The 25,522-nt window shown below is 45.2% G+C and overlaps 1 protein-coding gene across 3 annotated transcripts in view; it reads left to right on the forward strand.

The window, feature by feature from the left end:
- The window catches only part of AOAH (acyloxyacyl hydrolase), a 169,132-nt gene that overhangs the window by 123,310 nt on the left and 20,300 nt on the right, over nt 1-25,522 (forward strand). For all 3 annotated transcript variants that reach the window (XM_032305272.1, XM_032305270.1, XM_032305271.1), the window contains 6 exons: nt 3,449-3,485; nt 4,456-4,530; nt 12,740-12,912; nt 20,440-20,498; nt 20,585-20,644; nt 21,948-22,044. In XM_032305272.1, the coding sequence (XP_032161163.1) occupies nt 3,449-3,485; nt 4,456-4,530; nt 12,740-12,912; nt 20,440-20,498; nt 20,585-20,644; nt 21,948-22,044 (501 nt within the window). The remainder of the gene's footprint in view (nt 1-3,448; nt 3,486-4,455; nt 4,531-12,739; nt 12,913-20,439; nt 20,499-20,584; nt 20,645-21,947; nt 22,045-25,522) is intronic.

Genomic DNA, 25,522 nt, shown 5'->3' on the forward strand with positions numbered 1-25,522 from the left:
ATATACCTTATCTTTTTCCATGAGGAATTTGAGACTGAGCACTCCTATTCTGGGCCAGGCACAAAAAGTCGCAAGCTCATCTAGAAAACCATTGAAAGTATGTTACCAATTGATTTGCATGTCTAAGATATGAAGCACTTGCTGCTGTGGTCAACACTGATTTAGCAGCGGAAGTGTAAGCGGAAATTTATTTAGGAAGGAGAGCCAGTGCTGAGAGAATATGAAACCCTTCTTCTTTTCTTGCAATGCACTATTCCTCACTTAAAAGGCACTGAATGAACCAGAATTTTGATTTTGATGGCCAAAAAAGACCCCCTTCTTCCCTTAACTGTGGACAGATAGATTCTCCCTTGGGCCACCTTGATGAATAAATCAAATGCCCCTCTTTTGTAGTCACATCTTTTCTACTTCTCTGAACTAGAATTGTAGAGGTCAGACTATGGGTCTCTCAGGGGTGGTGGCGGTTCTTCAAATGCCCCCCTTGTTTTGCTACATCCCACAGGCTAGGAACTGCCTTTGTCTCCTGCTCACATCTTCCAGGTGGGTCCAACTGCTCCGTATTTTCTACAATAGCAGCAGCAAAATCCACAGTTGAGAAGTCTCCACCCAGGAGCAGAAAGACCATAGAGCTCCGGAGGGAGAGAGACAGCAAATGTTGATGGGGCTTCAAAAGAGTAGAGAATGACAGCGAGAGGGAACTAAGAAGAAAAAGTGGTATGGGAATTACCTAAACTAATTACATAATCTCATCAAAGGAAGATTCCCAAAAGGAAATGGAAATTGCGAAAGGCGCAACAACTCTAGAGCACAGAGAATTCTGTGCTTATAATATAAATATTCAGCAGAAGAAAAAGTCAGCATTTGGGTAGAGATCTCTCGTTGAGTGATTGTTTGTGATGGCCGTTTCTAAACTCACCACTCCCAGTGGCGACTGGCCTGCCATCCTTGTCCGGAGCAGCCAAGGGATGTGGGTGGTGTGGGCAGGGGAGGGGGCTGCATATGTGGCAAGCCATTACAGGTTCTCATTTTGATTTCCCTCAAGCTCTGTGGGTGCTCTGCACCTCAAATTCCCAGCTGTACTCTGGATAATGAGGAAAATTATTGGCCTGACCTGGTCCTTTAATTTTTTTGCCACTCATGGTTTGAGCTTTCATTAGTTTTCATTTCTCATTAAGAGAAAAATCAAAGAGTGAGAATTAAACACCTCTTGATTGTTATCCTACTGAAAATGGGAAGCTGAGAGTTGTGGGGCAGGAACTGAATGAAAGGCCCAGCCGAGATGACTGAGTCCCCATAGGGCACGTCAGAAGGCATTGGTTGTCCTCCTCCCCCTTGAGAACAGCAGGGAGCCATCTAACACCAGGAATGCTTGGAGCCTCTACATTCAGGACTCAGAGTTGTAAAAATCTGGCACATTCTCTGAGCAGAGAGAAGAGGCTGAAATCACATGGGGCTTTCCTCTTTTTAAGCATTGCCTTTGGGTTCCCATTAAACCTTACCCCTGCGGATGCCGCTCCTCCGGTATAGAGGCTGTGTCCAGCCCATCTGTAAATTTCATACAGGCACGTGGCAGTATGTCAGGCACGTGGCAGTATGTCAGGCACGTGGCAGGTTCGGCGTTTGAATGGAGAGGGTGAATGAGCGCATGCGTGCTGAGATGAACTGACTGCTCTTCATTTCTGTGTTTGCGTGCATACTGAATATGCCCCGCCTCGCTGCATGAAGGAAATAAAAAACAGTATGGTGGTTCTTCAAAAAAAAAAAAAAAAAAAAAAAATTAAACCTAGCACTACCATATGGTCCAGCAATTTCAATAAAATATATACCTAAGGTAATTGAAAGGAAGGACCTAAACAGACACTTGTACACCAGTGTTCATAGCAGCATTAGTCACAGTAGCCAAAAGGCAGAAACCAAGCAAGTGCCTATCCACCATGGACAGTTGGGAGGAGTGGACAGTCCAGAAGTGTATATCCATACAATGGAAAATTCGTCAGCCTTTAGAAGAATGGATATTCTGACACATGCTATCAGCGGAAGAACTGTGAAGAGTAAATGAAATCAGCCAGGCACAAAAAGACAAATATTCTATGATTCCCTCTATACGAGGTACCTGATTATTCTTTAATGAGTACCAGGATTCAGTGTGCCATGATGGAAAAGTTCTGGAGATGGATAGTACTGACAGTCACACCACAATGTGAACATACTTAATGCCACTTAACTGTGCACTCAAAAAAAGGGAGAATGGTAAAGTTTATGGCTGTATATTCTACTGCAATAAAGAAGGAAGTAAAGCAACCTTCATTGAATGTACTGACGTTTCTGAGTCAACCCCGGGGAACATCGGGGCTGCTGGTATAGTTTGATGCCAGCTGTATGTGAAGAAGGGGGCCACACTGCTTCAGGGGAATGTGGGCCTTTCTGGCCTTCACAGCTGTGCAGGCCCCCTTTCCCCATGTGGCTCCGTAAAAACATTCAGAGTCTGCCATAAAGTGCATCTGCCCCCAAGCTTTGAAGGCTGGAAATTACAGGAGACTCTGCCTTGTCCCATGAGTTGTACCACCCACAAGTTAACCTCATGATTACTCACTTGTTACTGCAGACCAGCCTCCAAGGGACAAACTAGCAGTAAACCTCTTTGGGTTCACTCTTTCTAGAGGAGGAGCAATATGCCAGAGCTCAGCAGTGCAGACAGAATGGACTGAATTTGAACTTCAGTTCTCCCTATTATGACTTGTGTGGCTTTAGGCAATTCACTTAAGTACGCCTCAGTTTCCTCATCTATAAAAGGAGAATATGACTGTACCTACCTCACAGAGTTGTGTGAAGGCCTAAATGAAATAATAATGTAAGTGCCTAACAGCATGGCGACAGTAAAATGAGTATCAAATGAATACTATCGTGGAAGAGATACATTACAGGTGGTAATGGGTAGAGCAAGGTTGGTCACTCATGTCATGATAGGAGTTGAAATATAGGCTCTGAACAATCAGAATCTTGCACAGGCCAGCCAACCAGAAGAAGCCTCAGGGGTGAGCTGGGATACCAGCCGGTGATTCAATGGGGCTTTCTAGGGGGATGGGTAGTTCTCAAGGAATCCTTTTTACTTCTTCTTGCCCCTCATCCAATTTCTTTGGAGTAATTTCCTCTTGGAGATAGATGTATATCATTTTCTCACATCTACTAGAAGGTTTACTCGTCCTTAGGAAATATCTTGAGATCTGAATATCCAAAGAATTTAGAATTATGTTAGCATAACGCCAAGTAAACAGAAAACCCATTAAGGAGCATTCCAGGATGACGTCATTCCCGTCCCTGTGATGGGGTCGATGACCTCTGGCTGCACAGCGATGCTTCTCCATGCTTTCAGTCAGTCAGATTATCATACTGATAGTGTCAAATTGAACTCACTAACTTTAATTATTTCTTAATTTTAATTATTCAGGTGGATCTTCCCAAAACCTGGAGAAATTTCTAGAGACGTAAGTGAAAGAGGGATATACGAAGTTGTTTTTAAATTGGGTTTCTCATTGTGAGGAAAGAATGAAAACCCTCTGTTGTCACCATGTAATCACTTGTACTGAGCACCAGGACCTTGCTAGTGACTCCCACACACTGGACTTTATCACTTCTTGGACCAGTGGACATAGAAAGTGATTAATGTGCATACGTCCTTAAAGAAGGATCATAAAAATGCATACAAAGAGGGTCAAACTTAAGTCTAGCTGAGGTAGCTGGAAAAAAGGCAAAAAAACACAAACAAACAAAAAGAAAAACAACTTCATTTTCCCACTTTATGTGCTCATTTTGAGCTTAAAATTCAGAAGCAAGGCCCTGGCTGCCCAGAATGCCCTGGAATTTCAAAAGTTCAGTACTAGAGCTCAGCTATCCAGATGTCCTACAAATCTGGACAGAGGGAAGCCAGTAACACTTGAGGACAAAAGCTGTGAAAAATCCATGGGCGCCTGGGTGGCTCAGTGGGTTAAGCCGCTGCCTTCGGCTCAGGTCATGATCTCAGGGTCCTGGGATCGAGTCCCGCATCGGGCTCCCTGCTCAGCAGAGAGCCTGCTTCCCTCTCTCTCTCTGCCTGCCTCTCCATCTACTTGTGATTTCTCTCTGTCAAATAAATAAATAAAATCTTTAAAAAAAAAAAAAAGAAAAATCCTAAGAAGATGGTAACGTGTCTGCTTCCTGGAGACTTCAGTCTACCCTTTTCAACTTTATGCACTGAAGCGGTCTTCCCCTCAGGGGGAAGTAATTTACAGATTATACAGAAGAAGGGGAAAAGGGGAAGAGTGATCATGGTAAGAAAGAAAAATAGCAAAAAGTTACCAAAGTACGGGGTGGGTGGGGCCCACAAAAATCCTTTCACGGGTCCAGGCTGTGACATCAGCTAAGACTAAGTTTGGTTTCTGAGGTTTTGCCATTCAGAGTCCATCTCTGGCTTCTCAGTTTGTCTAGGAACCAACTGTTGGACCATCCAGCCATTGTCATATATGCCATGATCGGAAACGATGTCTGCAATGGGTGAGTTAAGGGGAAAGAAAGCTTTGAAAATCCTGGACTCGGGGTTCCACCCCCCCCCACCCCCACCCCCGCCGTCTTCTCTTCTCCACTCCATTGTGTTACAGTATCCTACTATTGAGTTGAATTTCTCTGTCTTAGCAAGTCCTAGATACATATGAAATTGATAGAACCAACCCGTAAAGCTGGAAGACCCTTTAAAAAATATCTGATCCATTAATTCTCTGCTCTGATTCCCAGCAGATGGGTATGTCACGATATGAGTTCTCAGTTGTATCACAAGATACATGCTGCTACTAGCCAAGAATCCAAGCCTGAATATCATGGCCTTTTAAATAAAACAAGGCTGAATCACAGCTACCCCATAAGAATAGCTTCCTCGCTCACATTCTGATGTCGGTATTCACGTGGAGGAGAAAGCATAGATTTGGAGCATTTGCCAACAAACTGTATAGTTCACAGCCACTTTTATTTATGCCCATGGCCCGTAGTAAGAAAGCAATTTTGCTAAACTGCTAATATCAGTAGTGATTTCAAAATGTTGAATGCCTTAGTCTCCCACAACATTTTGGAAGGTTTCTCAAAAATTGTGTGTACCCCTAAGAATATGCTGCACATGTGAATGCCATCTGTCTTGGGATTGTGGCCAAAAAGGAAAAAAAAAAAAAAAAGGTGAGATCAGATCTAGAACAACTCCCCAGTAGCCACCCACCCACCATCTCAGAAAACAGAAAAGTAAAGCCAAGAGAGATTATGTGACTTGACTGATTAATTGATTAATGGCAGAGCTGGCCTCCAACCCAAACGGTACTAGAAGTAGGTCATCCTACTGACTGCCTGTCCTTTGCTTTCACTCACCAAGCTCTCTAAGCCTGTGCTAAAAACCCAGTTCAATATTACTAAAATGTATTTGCCCTCACCAACACCTCCATGAGGTAGGAAAGCCCTGGAACTCTCACAGTGAAGGAGGTGTAGACCTAATTAGTGAAGTGAGTTCAGGTCGGGAGATACCATACTGCAGGCAGAAATACTGATGTGCCAAATTCCGCCTTGGCACCCCCTGGGTTAGTTTACCACCCTCCCCCAAACCCCAAAGCTCCCAAGAAAGACTCAAGTCCCAACTTCTGTGATGAGCCACATAGAACTCTCTGGCAAATAGCAGACCCCCCCCCAACTCTTCATGCACCAAGAGTCACACCACCCCCTAGCAGCCTTAAGAGGAAAGTATGATTGTTCCTATTCTGTATAAACAAACAGGTTCTGCAAGGTTAAGGAACTTGCTTATATTGCTACGAGTAGCCAGGTTGAGAGGCAGACCAGGTTCTCTGAGGAAGTTCTATGATCTTTTCATAGTCCACACCTGCCTTAACTGCTTTCCTTTAGGCAATCACTTTTGTAAACATATGTACTGACCACCTACGGTGTGCCAATGCTCTACCAGGCTCTGGGACATAATGGCAAAGAGGCCACAGGGCCTGACCACAAGGAGCTTATGGAAGGGGAAGCACTGAACTTCAACCCCAGCCCTATCACAGAACAGAACGAACCTGTGTCACATCAGCTAGCATCCTTCCAGGGTCCGGATCAAGTTCTCCCAAAGGGGACACAGAGCAAACCATGGCTAATGAGTCCAGAACACCTGCAGAGAGAGGCTTTGACTCCAAGAACCCAAACCTCTCCACCTGCATTTTCCAGCAGAACCTGCTTACTCAGAGTCCCTTCCAGCCCAGGCCTGCTTTTCCTTTTCCAAGGAGCCAAAGGGCAGGCAGACATCAGCCAGAGAACTGTGCCAGCCTCTCCCCCAGCCAGGGATCTGGGCAGAGAAGCAGCGAGCATTTGGGTGAAAAAATGGGGTTGGCAGCGTGGGATGTCCCCGCAGTGCCCACTTTGCAATGTCCTGCGGTGGGGTTAGAAAAATAAAGACAGATGGCAGCTGTACCTCCCCATCTGCCAGCACATCAAGGTGGAGCACACAACCCAAAATGAGCAGAGCGATCGCATAAAAAGCTCAAGCCAGCAATGAGTTGCATAATAAGTCCGCCCTGGAACAAGTTTGGGGATATTGGCTTGACTTTTTTCTTTCCTTTTTTTTATGATGATGCTAGCATTTACTGAAATAATGCAGCCCTGTGCTTTTTCTCAATTCTCCAAACTCACGCAGTTACTCAGTAAGTACGTGCTAAATGAATGAAGGTCATGATTGGAAGATAGATTTTTAATGTCTGGAATTTAAGAAGAAAGGTCACATAGACAAACTCAGCTTTCTCCCGTGACTCTACTCTGTTTGGCCAAAGTTAATACAGCTTCCCCTGGCTTGTCCTATCACTGCCCTCGAAAGCAATGGAATGCCTGTGATACAAAAAGAGAAAAATGCCTGGAAATAGGGCAAATTTGAGTGAGCTAGAGCAGCAGAACCTTGAGTAGCCCAGGCGGCCTGGGAAAGGGAATGGCTTTAAGGGCCTCAAATCATAAATCCTTCCTCTACCCCACAACATGACATGCCACATATACTGACATGGTTCAGTTTTGTTTGTTTGTTTGTTTGTTTGTCTTATAGTGGACCCAGAAATAATTAATTGTACATTCTTCACCTAATGGAAAGTGCTGGGACCACCCTACACAGGTTATCTGTGTCCCCTGGCACCCAAGTTGGTTTTCTTTTTCCTGGCATTTTGTTTCTTTTTTTTTTCTTTTTTTAAGATTTTATTTATTTATTTGACAGAGATCACAAGTAGGCAGAGAGGCAGACAGAGAGAGAGGAGGAAGCAGGCTCCCTGCTGAGCAGAGAACCCGATGCGGGGCTCGATCCCAGGACGCCAGGATCATGACCTGAGCCAAAGGCAGAGGCTTTAACCCACTGAGCCACCCAGGTGCCCCTTTTCTGGCATTTTCAATGCCAATGTTTCCAATGTCACCCAGGGCAACTGATCAGCACTGCATTAAGAGGAAACCAGCAGGAGTAACTAGATGCTGGACATTAAGGATGGCATGTGATGTGATAAGCACTGGGTATTTTATAAGACATGAATCACTGACCTCTACCTCTTAAACCAGTAATATATGTTAATTAATCGAATTTAAATTTTTTAGAAAAATTTTAAATAAAAAAGAGGAAACCAGCCAGCATGCTGATAGGTCACTGGCCCCAAGGAGCCTGCACTGGCAGCAAACACTCCATTCCATCCAATCAAGTGGTAGAAAAACCAGCGGGGAAGGGAATGCACAGAGGAGTTCTTTCTCCCAGCCTCCTTGTGGAGGCGGGGGCAGCCAAGGGAAGGATAACAAGGTTCCCAAGCAGCCAGCATGTTCCAGGTCACCCCCATGTTCAGGGACCCAGGATCTCCATGCGTGGGCTAATGTGGGCCCGCTGAGTCCCCAGCCCTCCCCAGTCTGTGTCAAGATGCCTCCTCAAGGTGGGTCGGTGGGAGGTCAGCGATGCGGTTCCAGCGGGCTGGCCTGAAGAAAAGGGCTCCCTGCCTTCCCTGGCCGCTGAGAGAACTCAAGTGCAAGCTTGAGTGAGGGCTGAGCACTCAGTCGTGACGCCTGTCTGGGCTTCAGCGGTGGTTCTGGGAAATATTTTCCACAGAGGCTGTTTGCCTTCTTCCTTAAGAGGGGCACAGCTCTCTGGCATCAGCCAGGTGAAATCTGGCTGGAATGTCTGCCAGGGTAATGAGAGAGTCACAGCCGGCCCTGCACCCAAGTCACAAGGCTTATTTTCATGGTCAGACACAATTCATGAGGATAAGGACAGGCTCTGAGCCACCCATGGGGCGAGAATCTTTCTCTGTGGCCGGCCGCGTGCTCCTGACCTGAGAGCCCAGCCCGGGATGCCAGTGCTCCCTCATCATTTCCCTGCCACCAGCATCACGTGCCCCAGGCTTGCTCTATGTAAGCTCAGCACCCCTTACTTCTCCCCTCTCTGAGTGGCCGGTGTGAGCTCGCCGGTGTGTGCGGAGGGATGCAGGCACTGGCGTACGCAGGGAAGCCTGGGCTCACAAAGCAGACCTGACACGTGGGCTGGAGAGGGTTAGACGCCTCCAGCTCAGTCTGCTCAACCTGCGGCAGACATCAGGGAAGGCCTAAGAGATGTTTCCCAAACCCCTGGGACTCGGGTCTCCAAGATACTAGTGCAAACTCTCCTCAGAAACTACCAGATAAGAAGGAGTGGGCAGATCGAAATGGCATTGACAATCTTTCAGGGACAGAATCAGAAGGCACCTATGGAAACATCCAGAAGGGGTGATCCATCTCCTTGTCACTTAGATCCATTTGCCCTCTTGCCTGAACTAAGAATCAGTCAATTTGGGGGTGCCTGTCTAGCTTAATCGGTAGAACATGCAACCCTTGATCTTAGAGTCATGAATTCAAGCCTCACGTCGAGCCTAGATCTTACTTTAAAAAAAAAAGAACCAGTGAGTTTTGCTATGCACATTAAAGGGTTTTATTGGGGCACCTGGGTGGCTCAGAGGGTTAAAGCCTCTGCCTTCGGCTGAGGTCGTGATCCCAGGGTCCTGGGATAGAGCCCCGCATTAGGCTCTCTGCTTAGCAGAAAGCGTGCTTCCTCCTCTCTGTCTGCCTGCCTCTCTGCCTACTTGTGATCTCTGTCAAATAAATAAATAAAATCTTTTATAAAAATAAACTAATAAATGGTTTTATCTAATAGCACACATGTGTAAATTATGTAGCTGTGCACGAAGGAGCAAAGATGACTGGAGAATGTTCTGCCAGCAACACCAAGGCTTCCATTTTTATTTCACTTAGTAGTTAGCCATTTCTGTGATGCTTGCTTCAGTTATGGGTGCTTTTGCAAAAGCACAAAGTAGCTCAGAATACTTGTTATCATCAGGGTTGTGTCTCTAGCCAAAAAATAATCATTAAATAGGGAGTTTGGGAGACTTTTCTCCATCTTAACTCATCTTGGCTTTATGTGATTGGAGAGCCATAGCTCAGCATAATTGCCTTGTGCCAGAGCGCTAGTGTATCAGCAGGAAAAGAAAAAAAAAAAAAGAAGAAGAAGAAGCTGAAGTGCCAAGGCAAAAGTTAATAAGCAGTATGTGCTAGCCTTACCTATGATGGAAGATAAGGTATCCATTTCAGCCCTGCTGCGACAGTACACACACACACACACACACACACACACACACACACACACAGTGAATATCAAGCCTGGTGACTCTGGGTGGGTCCTCCCGAGCTGAGCAAACCCTCAAGGCAGTCTGAGTCCTCTTCACAAACTGGGGTCCCTCTAGAACTTTCTGCACATATACAAGTTAAGCCAAAGCCATTACCCAGCCGTCAGCCCTTAGTAGGTAGGCACCCTAATCGCATATCCTTATGAGATCTTTTTATTCAGGTTGGAGAGATTTTTACTCATAAAGTAGTATAATTTTTCCCAAGGTAACAAAAAGCATGAATTTGGCATTCTGTTCTATATGCTGGGGTTTTGTAAAATAGGACATCTTTCTTTCTTTTTTTTTTCCCCCCAGGGCTGGGTGGGGGAGTTCTAAGCAACCCATTAGAGAGTATAAAAGTATGGACCCCACCTACAACTAAGACCTTACTGGCAACCCATGAGCCTGGCTCTGCCTTCTCCTCTTCCTGGGTACATCCTGCTCATCACAAACGAGCCAAAGTGTTCTTTGCATTCGTGGTCAGCCTGTCACCTCTGGATGGCAGCAATGCAGTGATTTTATTTGGCTAAGTGAAATAGGTGGGGGACAGATAACATAAAATTACAATGCTTTCTGCTCTTCCCATTAAAGCTTTGGTGGAGTTCAGTTTTTTCCCCCTTTGCTTGAGAAAGAATAAAAATAATATGAGAATCTGTTTTATTTTTATTATTTTTCTGATTACAAAATAACATCTGTTGTGAAACGTTCAAATAATACAGGGTGTAGGAAGTGAGTTTCCCCATAATCATTCCCTACCAGCCCTCTACCAGCCTGCTCCAAGCTCCCCAATAGAGACAGTTTAATGTATCTGCATCCAGATATTTTCTATGCAAATTCTAACTTACAGACTGATTAATATTCATTGAAATGAAATAATAGTATGCTTACTGCTCTGTAATTTGTTCTTTTCAATCAACAGTACTTTTTAGCAGTCTTTTCCAGGCTAATGCATACAGACTACTTCATTATTTTTATGAGACTGACGCGCTACCTACTGCGCTAACGAGGCACCTTACTTCATTATTTTTAATTTTTTTTATTTTATTGAGGTGAAATTTACATAATGTAAAATTAACCATTTTAAAGTGAACAATTCAGTGGCATTTAGTAACTCAGAATGTTGTATAACTATCACCCTATTAGTTACTTTTTTCTTTTTAGTGGCTGCATAGCCTTCTACCTCTTAGATGTACTATAATTTATATAACCAGGCTTTTGGCTTTTTCTTACTTTACACTATTTTACACAATGTTGCAGTGTTGCATTGTTGTATATATGTCTTTGCACATTTGTGGAAATGTTACTGTAAATTTTAAAGTCAAAAGTTAAGCCAACTTCAAATGTTGATACTTTTTTTTTTTTTTTTTTTTTTTTTTTAGAGAGAGAGAGACAAGAGAGCAAGAGGGTGGGGAAGGGGGGAGAGAAAATCTCAAGCCGACTCCCACTGTGCCCAGAACCCAACTTCAGGCTCAATATCATGACCCTGAAATCACCACCTGAGCCAAAATCAAGGGCTAAACACTTAACCAACTGAGCCACCCAGGTGCCCCAAATGTTGATACATTTTGAAAAATTGCCTCCAAAATTGCAGCATCAATGTCCATTTAGGAGCCCTTTTGAAGGGATAACAGTGGAGGGGCACTTGGCAGCCTCAGTGGGTAGAGCACATGACTCAGGTTTGTAAGTTCGAACCCCATGTTGGGTATAGAGATTACTTAAAATCTTAAAAAAGAAAAATTAAATTTTTAAAAAAGTGATAATAGTGAACATACCTGGGGGCTTTTTTCTGTCCCTTCCTTCCATTGTCTCTTATGCCTCAGGTCCAGCCTGTGAGTAGTAGACTAACTTTTTCTGGTTTGGAACCTGTATTAAGTTCCCAAAAGCTGCCATAACAAAACACCACCCAGTGGGTGACTTCAAATAACTCTCACAGTTCCGGAGGCTAGAAGTCCAAAATCAAGGTGTCAGCAGGGCTCTGCTTTTTCTGAGAGGTCCAGGGGAAAAATTGTTTCTTGTCCTTTCTGCCTCCTGTTGGGGGTAGGGGCCGTGGGGAGGGCTCCCAGCAATCCTCACTCAGAATATTCCTTGGGCTTTCAGCTTCCCATGACCTTCTTTCCTATTTGTGAGTCTGCATAACACCTCTTCTTCTTGGAAGGACACTTGTTTTTGGATTTAGGGCCATTTCGAATGCAGTATGACCATATCTTTACATTTGCAAAAACCTTATTTCCGAATAAGGTCACATTCTGAGGGAAACTCTTCAACACACTGTAGGATAATTATGTAAATTAGGAATTTTAAGGACTCCAAATAGAAAACAACTTATTCCATTTAGGTTAACAAAAGGCACTTTACAGAGTAGCTGAAAATCTTAGCGAATTCTACAATGTATTCCCAGGTTAATGCAGGTTAGTATCTTAACTCAAACTTAATGTATTCCTGGAAGTGTGTAAGTTCGAATTCAATGTAGAAAGGAAGGATGTAGTATGGATACATAATATGACATTTTATTTCTCAGTAAAATTGTATTTTCCTAACTGTGATATATGTGAAAAGTTTAAAGATGAAGTTACAGATCTCAAAGGGTCAAACAAAGAATAAGTAACACGAGACTCCTTTGGTTCTATTATTGGTCAGGATAAGTAAGGTCATTGCTGCAGGAACAACCTCAAATCTTAGTAGCATAAAGCAACAAACATTTACTCTACTACATTGTCACCCAGGGATCACCACAGGACTCTATTCCAGGACTCAGATTAGGGAAGCAGCTGCTATATAGAGCGTTGCCCAGACTCATGACAGAGGTTCTCATATCAACAAACGTGACACATGTCACCTCTGCTCACAACTGATAGGCTAGATCAGTCGCATGGCCCACCCAACCACAAGAGAATCAGGAAGCCTAACATATTTTGCCAATAACACCAATAACTACTTCTTGGGGGGGGGGGGGGCAAGCAGAGGAGGGGGTGGGGGGGTTAATGGATGTGTATGCATTTATCCTTATCTACTAAGATATTTTCTATTTCTTTCACCAACAGGAAAGTTGACCCCGTCCCAGAAATGACCACTCCTGAGAAACTGTACTCCAGTATCATGCAGACTCTGAAGTATCTCAATTCCCACCTGCCAAATGGCAGCCATGTTATTTTATACGGCTTACCAGATGGAACATTTCTCTGGGATAATTTGCACAACAGATATTATCCTCTCGGTATTAGTTTGAAGATACTTTTACTCTTTAACAATGTCAGTTTTACATCGTTCAAATATATGTAGTTCAAACCATGTAGGAATACACCTAAAGTGCCACCACAGGGCATAGGTCAGAACTGGTGGAAGGCAAGAGCCCTGAGGTACGCTTCTAAAGGTCAGTATCCAAAGATGGTCAGAACCAGATCCAAAGTCAGAAAGGGCAGAAATTTTTAATGTAAAATTAGGACAAACCGAAGGGTAAGAGTTTAATCAGGAAACTCCTTTAAGGAAAAGTGAAACCTAGAATAAGTGGATAGAGCTCTAGTCAGAGGAGGGTTTTTTCAAACCCCAATGGTGAGTGCCCCCTGGTGGCCAGATTCTTTTTTTCTTTTTTTTTTTTTAAAGATTTTATTTATTCATTTGACACAGAGAGATCACAAGTAGGCAGAGAGGCAGGCAGAGAGAGAGAGAGGAGGAAGCAGGCTCCCCGCGGAGCAGAGAACCCGATGCGGGACTCGATCCCAGGACCCTGAGATCATGACCTGAGCCGAAGGCAGCGGCTTAACCCACTGAGCCACCCAGGCGCCCAGGTGGCCAGATTCTAAAAAATTCTGTGGACCCTGGTGGCTGTTAAAATTCTACACAACATATGCTCCCATGAGCTTGCTTCCTGCTTCTACACTCTCTTGGAGTCCTTGGCTCTGAAATGCTTCGAAGATCTCCAGAAACTGTCAGTAGCATCTCTAGCATTCGAGATTCTTTCTAAACATTGTAAACGTAATAGTAATTCACATCAGGAAGGGCTGCCATGCTGATCCTTAAAACAATACTGTTAATCCAATTAACAGTATTTTTGTTAATTCCATGTTATTGGTGAAAAGCCCAAGGCTCGAAATGTTACATGACTTATTGTATGTGTGATCTGGGAGTAGTAGGGCTCTCTCTCTGTTTGGGAGAGAATGTCCTTTCAAAAAATATTTATTATGTGCCAGGCACTGTTCTAGGCACTGCATAACCAAAAGTGAACACAATAATCAAAAATCCCTGCCAACATAGGCTTGTATTGCAGTAGGAGTATGCCAGAGGATGATAAGTATTACTAGATAAATTGAGCAGGAATGGGGTTAGGAAGTGCTGGCCTCAGGCCTCTCTGACAAGCATGTGCATTGAGGGGCCTGGGTTTCCTCCCCTCAGCCCCATGTCAACAACACGTGTGCCAGTCTCATTAAAGAGTCGACCCCTTCCCTGGAATGGCCATAGCCTCCTCCTTAGACCGATCCCTGCTAACGTGTTCTGGAGGTCCAAGCAGTTTCTAATGAGTCAGTTGAGCAATTCAAAGAGAAAACCCTGCAACTCCTTCCTCAGTGTTCACCTTGGGGGTTGGGGGTGGCGTGCTTTTCCTTGCATTAATAACTTCTCTGTACCTTTCCAGTCTCCTCTTCTCCTCCTCCCGTAGTCTCTGCTTCAGCCAACCCCCACCACCTCCCTCAGGAAGTTTGGCCCTTCCTAACACATGAAAAGCGCAGGTTCCCTTTAACCGGTTCTCAAAGGACTGTGGTGCCTTCACCAGGGAAACAACAGTAAATCCCCACATTCTAGGCTTCCCACCAATAAGAGGGAAGTCATTTTTCCCCTTCAGTTACTTAGTGCACGACAAATATCATTATCATCCCGGCCAAACACTGTCCAACCTCCCAAGAGGAAAGCATATTCCTTCTGTTCCACAGCTTTGACTGTGACCCTTAGAAATAGTATCATGGTCACACAGAGAACGTGACTCCTCTCTAGGTTGCCTTAACACAGGAAGGACAGTCACATGAGCTAAGAATGTCTCTTTGAGCCATTGAGGTTGAAAATTTCAGTTCCCCCAACAAATGTTTTCAGATTGCTAGATTTCTCCCATACTAAGAAATGCTTGGGGAAGGGAAGTTAAGGATAGGACAGGAGAGATGGGCTTCCGGTTTACTCTGTCACATCAATGGGGACAGGACTTTGGGTTTTCTGGCTTCAAATCCCATTTTCTTTCCATGAACTCTGGTTAGACAACTCCATACTTTCTCTCGGATATGCCGCACAATTCACTTGACTCAACCACAGTAGGTAATAATAACACGGTACAATTTGGAAGGGAGGGAAAGAGGGCGACTGGGGAGACGCACCAGTCACTTTGCTGGATTCTCTAGGCCAGTAGTTCTCACGTCGCCCCTACTCATTATCACAACTGGAGAAGGGGTGCTACTAACATCCAGTGGGTAGAATCCAGACATGCTCCTAAATATCCTGAAATGCACAAGACCGCCCCCCACAACAGAGATTATCAGGAGGGCCAAGGTTGAAAAACCCTGCTTTAGGCTTGGCCTTGTCCTCAAATGCCCTTTCACCAGCCACTAATCAGGCACCAGCATTTCACAGCACAAAAGACGAAGAAGGAAAAGGTAGAATGAGTTTGTTCTATATAAACAGACCTGGTTTGGGGCGGGGGGGAGGAGGAGAATCCAATTAGGAACAAAGTTGAAACCATCTAAAATTTGTTTAATGTTTTTAAGTTATTATTCATATCCTAAATTATCCCTGCTGCCTGGTTGCCATGGGAAATAAATTATAAATTCCTCAACGAAGCATCGGTATCCTTCCTAGACAGCCCGGGGAAGTAGGTGGGATTTACCCAGCTTCCTCATTTCTCCCTTGGCTGGCACATAACTCACATAAGATGAGAGGCTTGAGGGGAGGCTGCTGCCCTACATCTCAGCTCCGCTCCTGCTTCAAATCCAGCCTGTCGACCTTCGTTCCCATCCGACGTAGGCTAGGGTAGAACAGGTTAAAACCAGGCCAGTCTCAGGGTTTGGCTGCTCTGCCTAGGTTAGAGTAGGTCTTGTCTTAATCAATAACCAAACACAGAGTCTGATTCCCAGGGCACTGTGCGAAGGATTGTGTAAGCAAATAAGCAGGATTTTCCATTTATTTCTGTCTTTGCGCCTAGAAACATGGTGACCATGCACTTTAGACTTGACTTTAGCCACCCATTATGGATTAAGGAAGAGGTCGGGAAGCAGAAAGAACCAAACAGAACTCCTGGGTCAGTGATACATTTTCTGTTGCCTCAGTAGGACAAGGTAGAACTCACCTAAAAAAAGGTTAAATGCTGTAACGTCGCATCAGCAGGTAGTGGAGGCCCAGGGCAAGAACAGATTCCTAGCTCCCTCCTGCCAAGGAGGAGGGGGTAATAAATCCCTCCTGGCATCTCTTAGCCATGTTTGAGTTACTACCCAATCCAAGCCTGGCTGCCAAGGACTGCAACAGCCCCACAGTCTCTACCAGTAATTAAAATTCCTAGCGAGAATGTATAGTGTTTTTGAGGAATTAGCAGAAAGTAAGTCTCACACATTAGGATTCGACTTACATAGATCTTTTCAAGCTTGACCAGGGATAAGTGCTACAGACACAGTCTATGAGAAAGGCAAACTTTTTTTTTTTAATTAACATATAATGTATTATTTGCCCCAGGGTACAGGTCTGTGAATCATCAGTCTTACACAATTCACAGCACTCACCATAGCACATACCCTCCCCAGTGTCCATCACCCAAACATCCTATCCCTCACTCTCCAACCCTCCACCAACTCTCAGTTTGTTTTCTGAGATTAAGAGTCTCTTACGGTTTGTCTCCCTCCCCGGTCCCCTTTTCCCATTTTTCCCTCCCTTCCTGCCATGACCCTCCCCACCTTGCCTCTCAAATTCCTCATATCACAGAGATCATATGATAATTGTCTTTCTCTGTTGACTTATTTCGCTTAGCATAATACCCTCTTGTTCCATCCACGTCCTTGCAAATGGCAAGATTTGGGTTTTTGGTGACTGCATAATATTCCTATATATATATATATATATATATATATACACACACACACACACCACATCTTCTTTATCCATTCATCTGTTGACGGACATCTAGGCTCTTTCCATAGTTTGGCTATTGTGGACATTGCTGCTATAAACGTTCAGGTGCACAGAAAGTCAGTCTTTCCATAATTATGTCTGAGAGACCTATTATGTGCTTTGGGGGTAAAGTTGATACTAAAATGGTGTCCTTGTCCTCAGAAAAGAGAGAAAAGATAATTCCACTGGGGAAAATACTGTATAGATCCTATCAGTGAAATCACCTTGTGCCACTGACATTGGCACAAGCCATGGGCATTCTGGGAACTACCTGAAGTTCCCAGAGGACTACAGTCAAAAAGTCCAGGATTCCTGCCACAAATAAGTCTGCATGTAGGCCTTCCTTGAAAGGCCTCTGCCACAGAACATCAACAACTTAATTTTTCCCCAATTATTCCTAAACTTGAAACCTAATGTATTTTATTTAATTTTTTTTAAAGATTTTATTTATTTATTTGTCAGAGAGAGAGCGAGCGGGAGCGAGCACAGGCAGACAGAGTGGAAGGCAGAGTCAGAGGGAGAAGCAGGCTCCCTGCGGAGCAAGGAGCCCGATGTGGGACTCGATCCCAGGACGCTGGGATCATGACCTGAGCTGAAGGCAGCTGCTTAACCAACTAAGCCACCCAGGCGTCCCGAAACCTAATATATTTTAAAGTACCTTGCAGCATACCTTATTTTATTACTGGCTTACCTCCTGTCTGTGTTCATGTGGTTTTACTTAGGCTTTATACTTCCAGATGGTATTTCATGGAGGTGTGGCTGATCTTTGTTGGTACTAAGCTTTTATCTGAGTTGCAATCCCACCAGCGTTAATTAAATGCCAAAGACTTTGCCCTAAAGAACTAATAAAGATGTGAGCTGCTGCTATAGCTTCTTGGGGAAGAACATGCCCTCTAATCTTCAAGGGGAAATATGGCGGCCACTGGGCCAGCCCACTGGCTCCCCACTCCTTGTGCCTGTGCATGAACATAAGCGCGCACATGTGCATGCGTGCACACACACACACACACACACACACACACACACTTATAGTGCCTCAGCCCTCATAATTCCAGTCCTCTTGCCCCTGTCCTGAGCAATTGTTGACCAGCTTTCTTCACCAGATTCATTTTCTGACCAGAATGTGGCAGACACTGCTTCTTTATAGGTACAACATGTGGGTGAGCTCAATCTTTATACCAAAGCTCCTCGATATGCAAGAATACCATTGAAAAGTAATACCTAAAAGGAAAGCATGAATAACCAACTGACAGTACCAATAGGTGGAGAAAAGCATAAGAATTATTTGCCCTCCTCCCTTTCTTTAAACAATAAGCCCAGCTGACCTTCCACGTGGCCAACTCCAGAGTCACCCTACCTTCCATAGCAGAAATCCCGGAGAGAAGGGAAACCAACTCATTATACCTTTCCCAGTTCCCTCCTAACTGCAGCTAACATGCCCTTATCCTATTCAACAGACCTATCTACTCAACTAAGAATTTTTCCTATAACAACCTTGTCTAATTAGAGCTAGTGCCAGATGAGCAAGACGATGGGGGGAAAGGGACAGGAATGGAGAGAAGGCTCAGAAGGAGGACACACCTTGTGGTCTCATCCTAAGGTGTGCCTGGACCTCAGCAGTAGGACAGCAGGTAGAGAGGAGTAAGCCAGGATAGACAAAGCTATGACTGGACTTAGCCCTTAGATGGGAGCCCGCAGATGAATCCCCAGTATCCAGTAGCAGGACAAACTCTGGTCCCTCTGGATAGCAGAGCAATCCAGCCTTGCTGGTGGGAAGGGAGAAAGTGCAAGAGTGTTCCTTATAGTCAGGCCTTAGGTGACACCACACACAGGTTAAAAAGACTTCAGCCACTGGGCAAGAGAAAGAGAAAGAGGCCAGTTCTCAGGGAGAGGGGAGTCATCAGGGCCAAGCATGTCAACAGGGCTCCAGCCAAGCTACCTAAGGTTAATTACAAGGCCGCAGCCCAACAAGAACAAACACAACAAAACAAGATGGCAGAGAGAAAGCTGCAGCTCAGGGGCAGTGCCAACGAAGACAAGAGCCAAGTCATTGGGACACAGGATGGAGGATGCGAGTGCAGGTAGGGGATGTTAGTCAATGCAGCTGGCTAGGCTGAGACAGACACGGACACATACAGAAAGGTAAATTACAAAACACACACAGACACACACACACACACACACACACACATATGCACACATGTGCACATATACAAGAGAGGGAAAGAAGCCCCAGGGGCGGAAAGCAGGATCTTGGAGAAAGATGAGAGCTCAAGGCTTCATGTTGAGCAAAAAATGAAAGCAAAGACAGAAGCCAGTGGCTTGGGATTCATCCAAAATACAAAGATGCAGACACCTTTGAGAACAGAGGAGGCCTGGTGTGTCATTGTGACTTTAATGGCGATAATAACCCTGTGGTTTTCCAGGCTTGGGATTCACTCACCCACACAGAGAGAGAATACATATTTCCTCAATGACAAGAAAATTGAATCTATCTTTCAGTCTAACTGATCTGAGGTATAAGTGAAAAATAAGACTGTGTTCTATCACCTTCAATCTTTCCTTTCACTCCGAGATAGGTCCTATTATTTTCCTTTATTTTTTCAAGTGTGAGAGAAATGTTAATGGATAAGACATCAGTAATTCATCCCTGAGATTTGGGAGGGCCTGGGTTTTGTGTCTCAGCCACACCATGAAAGTCAAATCGCCCCCAGGGGTAGATAGGCTGGGAGGTGAGGGAAGTGGGGAGGTGTGTGAAAAGACAGAGGAAAATCTGTGGGGACAGATTCTGGGTCTACAACTGATGTTTGGAAATACTCTGGATGAACTCACATATGGCACTTAACACTTCCATTCCTTTTTTTTTTTTCAAGTTTTATTTTATTTTTGTAGTCATCTCTATGCCCAGTGTTGGGCTCAGACTCACAACCCTGAGATCAAGAGTGGTGAGCTCTTTCAGCTGTGCAAGCTAGGTGCCCCCACCTTTATTCTTCTGCACCTCTTAACCTAAACCAAAAAATAAATTAGAGCTAGTAATTAGGGCCCAAATAAGATATGCACCGGGCTGTGAAGGGATAGGACGCGTTGTCCTCTCCCATCCAACAGCCACCCATGCACGTTTGGAGGCTTTCAGTCTTCCAAATGTCAGGGAAGTGCATGGTCAGAACTTCAGACACCCAGAGTGTCCCAGCAGGTCCTCATCATGGGATAACTGGGCCGATCTGAGTGTTACATAAAGTCACAAAGGAGGGTTTGGCCAACGACCACCTTAAATGCTCTTCATACCCCGTAGGAACTTGGCATCTCATACCATTACCAGGACAGAGCCACTGCTCTGCAAGTCCTTTGTTAGTGGGATTCCAGTCTGTATGGGGCCTTTGTATCCTTCTACCTGGAGTCCAGATAGGGGCAAAAGCTCTTAGGGCCCCTCCCAGCTCGGTCTGATTTCTAGGGCACTCAGGCCTTCTTCAAGAGGAATAGCTGAATGAAAACTCAGGGCAGGTCCCTGGAAGTGCCACCCTCCTCAGGAAAGACAGGGTCACCCACAAGTGTCCCTAGTTGGCTGCTAGATCTGAACAAGTACAACATACCAGTTCTTTGTGTTTTCCAGGCCAGCTCAATAAGGATGTGACCTATGCACATTTCTACTCCTTCCTGAACTGTCTCCAGGTGAGCCCACAATGACTTGTTCCAAGGCCGAATTCCCTGCTACTGGCCTGGTTCCTCTGTAATCAAAGCTGTTTTCTTACTCACAGGTCAGCCCCTGCCACAGCTGGATGTCCTCCAACAAGACGCTCCGGACTCTCACTTCAGAGGTGGGACTGTAATAGCTCCTCTGATACCATCCTTGATCGTTCTTTCCTGTGTTTACTCTGGCATTTCCACTGGGGAGGGGATCTGGGCAGGGGAAGGGCCTCCAAGCTGATGAATAAAAACATCCAACTGCCAGTGTGTTTGAGAAGCCAAGAGCATGTGGGCTGCCCTGTCCCTCTCTTTCCGCCATGCTCTGGGTCTGTGGCTCTGGCGATCTCTCATTCACTGTCTCTGTGACGTGCATTTCTCTCTTGTACACACACATGTATGGACACATGTATACCCTGTTTAAAGCTGGTCCTAGGAGTATTTGTAGTCCTAGGCGTATTTGTAGAGGAGTGAGCAAGGTTAGGCGTACAGACGACCGGCATTCCCCTCAAGGTACATGAGGACCAGGTGCTCTGTAACCTTCCCCTCTTCTCTGAGGGGATCCATGGTCCATGTACTTACTTCATGGATGGTGGGTAATCTCTTTGTAAGAGACCTACTGATTTTTTTATTTTTTTTACAGAAGAAATATATTTCAATTTAAAAAAAACTTAGGGAATATAAAAAACCTGAGACACAAAGAATAATAACAAAAATTACCACAAATCCCATCACCCAAGTCAATATGTATATATGTCTTTCCTATATTACTTTCATAGATATTTGGGGGATTTTTGCCTACACAGTATCAGAGTACACATATTGTTTTGTGCTTTCCAATGTTCATAAGTGATTCCTCCACATCATGATTTTGTAATCATTTTAAAGCATACAGCATATGAATGTACCACGATTTATTTCACCACTTAGTGTTGGACAGATAGGTTGTTTCCAGTTTTTCGTGATGAAAAATAGCACTACAATGAACCTGTATGTACACAGATCTATATTTCTTTCTATACTGTGTCTATTTCCTTTAGACACATTCTTAGAAAAATTATTGGGTCAAAGGGCGTGCCACATTTAAGGGTTTGATCCCATTTCCAAATTGCTCTCTAGAAAGGCAAAACAAATTGACATTCTCAGTCACCTCTCCCATGGCAATATTCTATATTATCATGATTATCCATCTTTTATTTGCCAACCCCATGGGAAAGAAGGGTTATCTTATTTCTTTAATTTTCACTGATTGATTCCTAATGAATGTTAACTGTTTTGTATGTTCATTAGCTGTTTGTGCATGACTAGAATTTCAGAGGCAGCTTCCCTCCACGATGGCTCCAAGAGAGGGTGGGGACTCTCCATTTCTTTGTTCTGCCTGAATTGTCTCACTGAAGTCTAGGTTTCATAAATTCTCCCTGTTTCTTTTGTATTCAGAGAGCAAAACAACTCTCCGATACACTGAAAAAAATTGCAGCCAGCCAGAAATTTACGAACTTCGATCTTCTCTACGTGGATTTTGACTTCCAAGAAGGTAAGTTTTGCTTGGAGTCGGTACTGACACAAGACAAGAAGTAGCCACCACAGTTTAGAGCCTGACTGAGCAAAACCTTTATAAGCCAACGGGCAGTGGATTGGGCAGCGTGATTCCCACACATTCGGGCACACTCACAGCTCTGAGTACTGAAGAAAGATCGAGTGTGAGGCCCTTTCGGGGAGGAGGGAAGCTTACCTTCACCTCATTACACCATCAATTCGGAATCCCTGAAGCCACAGTGACCAGTTGGAGAGAGCTCTGGGCCGGGAGCCAGCAGATCAATGGAATCACCTAGATCATTCGTGCCAGTTCACCAATGCTCTGCTTACCTGTGGGCTAAAGATGACTGTGGCAGGAATGAGGGATAAGGCAGTGCCTCCCCTGTGTGGACACAGAATGACCTTGGGACTCAGCGGCAGTGTAGATTCCCAGCCCCCCACACATGATGTAACTTATCAGAGCCTTTAAGGATGGGATCTTGGATTGGCCGGTGGCCAAGTGTGTCCACTCTCCCAGCTTTCTGGAAAGAACACCGCTCTTTCTTTTCTAGCATTCTGTCAGAATATGGGGGTCATTGAGAAGTGGCCACACAAAAATGGGTGTGATTATCAGAGCTACCGATTTAAACTTTAGGTCTTAACAATGGAAAATTGTTATTTATTGACTTTAATCCTCCCAGCCTCATTTTCATGGCTAAGCACTTGTTATACAAGAGAAAAGCCTCCTGTTGATTGACTGCCAGCTGAGATGATGCTAATGGAAAGCTTTACAGTGTATGCAAATGATGGAAGAGGTCTCATCCAGAGTTTATCATCTCTCTCTCCTTGCCACCAACATCCCCAGCCCCAGCAGCTGGAATGAAGCAGATGGCCATCATGAATTATCAAATTTTACATTAGCTGACACGTACGGCATTGCATACCCTCGTACTTCAGTCCTAAACAGGCTTTCAACAGGACTGATCTCCCTTAACTAGATTTCCTGCCTAGGTGATACATGATTGTCTCCTGGGGAGAGACGTTTTGATAAATAACCTCTCATTAAAATGCAGAGCTAAAGACTCATTAATGAATTCCTGGTGTAAACAAATGCACCACCAAGTGATCTTTGATGATCATCAACCTTGAATATAGATAAAGTTATTAAAAATATAATAAAGTCGAACATTCACATGGGACTTTTCCTTTTCCGAAGGAAACCCTAGCTCTGTCGTTTATTGTCTCTGGGAATGTAGGCAATTCCCTGAACATGTCTAAATGCTCCTTTCCAAACCTGGAAATGGGGCTACCATATCTACATAACAAATCTTTGTGATGACTATATGGAAAAAATGTGTAATTCCCCTAAATGCTCTGCTTGGTTCATAGCAGGTGCCCAGGAAGGAGTAAGGTCCCCTCACACCCTTGCTGCTCAACATGTGGCTTAGGGCAGGCAGCGCCCCGCCCCCACCTGGGGGCGTTATAAATGCAGACCTCAGGCCCCACCCCTAATTAGGGCCTACCTAATTGAAATTTGCATTTCAACATATCCACAGATGACCCGTATGCACGTTACAATTTAATAAATGGGGCTCTGTAATGCTCCAAGTTTAAGGATTTAGTCATCTGAGTTTTACTAAGTCTTACCATGTTCTGTGGGTGCTGGGAATATCACCATCAAAAAAAAAAAAAAAAAACAAAAAAAACCAGCCCTTATCCTCACGAAGGATAGGGGAGAAGAGCTTTACCCTTGGCCCAGTGCTACCCACTTCCCACTGATGACCTCACAGGCATGAAGGTAGAGGCTCATCGGCCCCTTCTTGTCCTCAAGGCAACAGTAAATGCAGGATAAAAGCTAAAAGTTCAGTGAAATGGAACATTCTAAACCAAATGGCAGTGGGTCATCTTACTGAGAAGCCTCCTCCATATTTGTCCTTACTTGGCAACAGTCATCAGCAGTTCAGGGACTTTCCTGAGAGACATTTATTAGTTGGTTGAGCAGCTGCCTTCGGCTCAGGTCATGATCCCAGCGTCCTGGGATCGAGTCCCACATCGGGCTCCTTGCTCGGCGGGGAGCCTGCTTCTCCCTCTGCCTCTGCCTGCCATTCTGTCTGCCTGTGCTTGCTCTCTCCCCCCTCTCTCTCTGATAAATAAATAAATAAATAAATAAATAAATAAAATAAATAAAACCTGAAGATCCAGGTTGGTAGAGGGACTTCTTTGCCTTCTCCATATGAAGTTAGGGGCACTGCTCCAGGGAGGACATCCAGGGCCAGCGGGAGGGAGCCGACAGGCAGAGGAGGTGGTGGCCCATGATCTGTCCCCCTTGAACAGCCAATACAGAGGAGGCTCATTCACTCCCAGGTCCAGCTCCGTGGGTAACCGCCATGCCTGCGAAGCACATGACCCCAGCAATCATGGAGGTACAATGTGCTATTGTAGAAAGAGCCCAGCATTCGGCACCAGAGGGAAATGTGCCCCTATCCCAGCTCAGACACAGAGTGACTGCGCAACCTTGAGTTGATTACAAAGAGAGTAATCACTCTGCTTTGCTCTCTTTTGTGTAGGATAACCATAACTAAGCCAGGGAGCAGGTGGGGGGGTGGGGGGGGTAATCCCCATGGCTGTGTGAGGATTGAAACAACACTGCGATGTAGCGAGAACCCTGTTAGTTGACGTCCCCCCACCACCGCTGCCATCCATGTGCTCGACTACGTTCTCCTAGGGCTTATCATAGAAGAATAAATGTTGATTCTCTTCCAATGTCCAACCCACCTCCCAGGACCAATCATACCTGTGGATGACTTTGAGTCCCCTAGAGGAAGCCATGTGGAAATGTATCTCATTCACACTGTGGTCTTAGGTTAGTTGCCAGGCATAAAAACCGCATAGCCGGAGGAGTCAAGATGGCGGAGAAGTAGCAGGCTGAGACTGCTTCAGCTAGCTGGAGATCAGCTAGATAGCTTATCTAAAGATTGCAAACACCTGAAAATCCATCGGCAGATCGAAGAGAAGAAGAACAGCAATTCTGGAAACAGAAAAACAACCACTTTCTGAAAGGTAGGACCCGCGGAGAAGTGAATCCAAAGCGACGGGAAGATAGACCCCGGGGGGAGGGGCCGGCTCCCGGCAAGCGGCGGAGCAACGGCGCACAAAATCAGGACTTTTAAAAGTCTGTTCCGCTGAGGGACATCGCTCCAGAGGCTAAACCGGGGCGAAGCCCACGCGGGTTCAGCGTGGCCTCAGGTCCCGCAGGGTCACAGAAGGATCAGGGGTGTCTGAGTGTCGCAGACCTTGCGGGTATTCGAACGGGAAAGCCGGCTACAGAGACAGAGCCGACAGTAAGCTCACAGCTCGGTGTTACCTTGAACTGGTCGCAGGCTCGGAGAGCTCGGAGCGCGGCCGGAGGTCAGGCAGACGGGAGTAACTGGGCGCTGTTCTCTGAGGGCGCACTGAGGAGTGCGGCCCTGGGCTCTCGGCTCCTCCGGGCCGGAGAC

Source organism: Mustela erminea, chromosome 11 (assembly GCF_009829155.1).
Source record: "Mustela erminea isolate mMusErm1 chromosome 11, mMusErm1.Pri, whole genome shotgun sequence".
Taxonomy (NCBI): domain Eukaryota; kingdom Metazoa; phylum Chordata; class Mammalia; order Carnivora; family Mustelidae; genus Mustela; species Mustela erminea.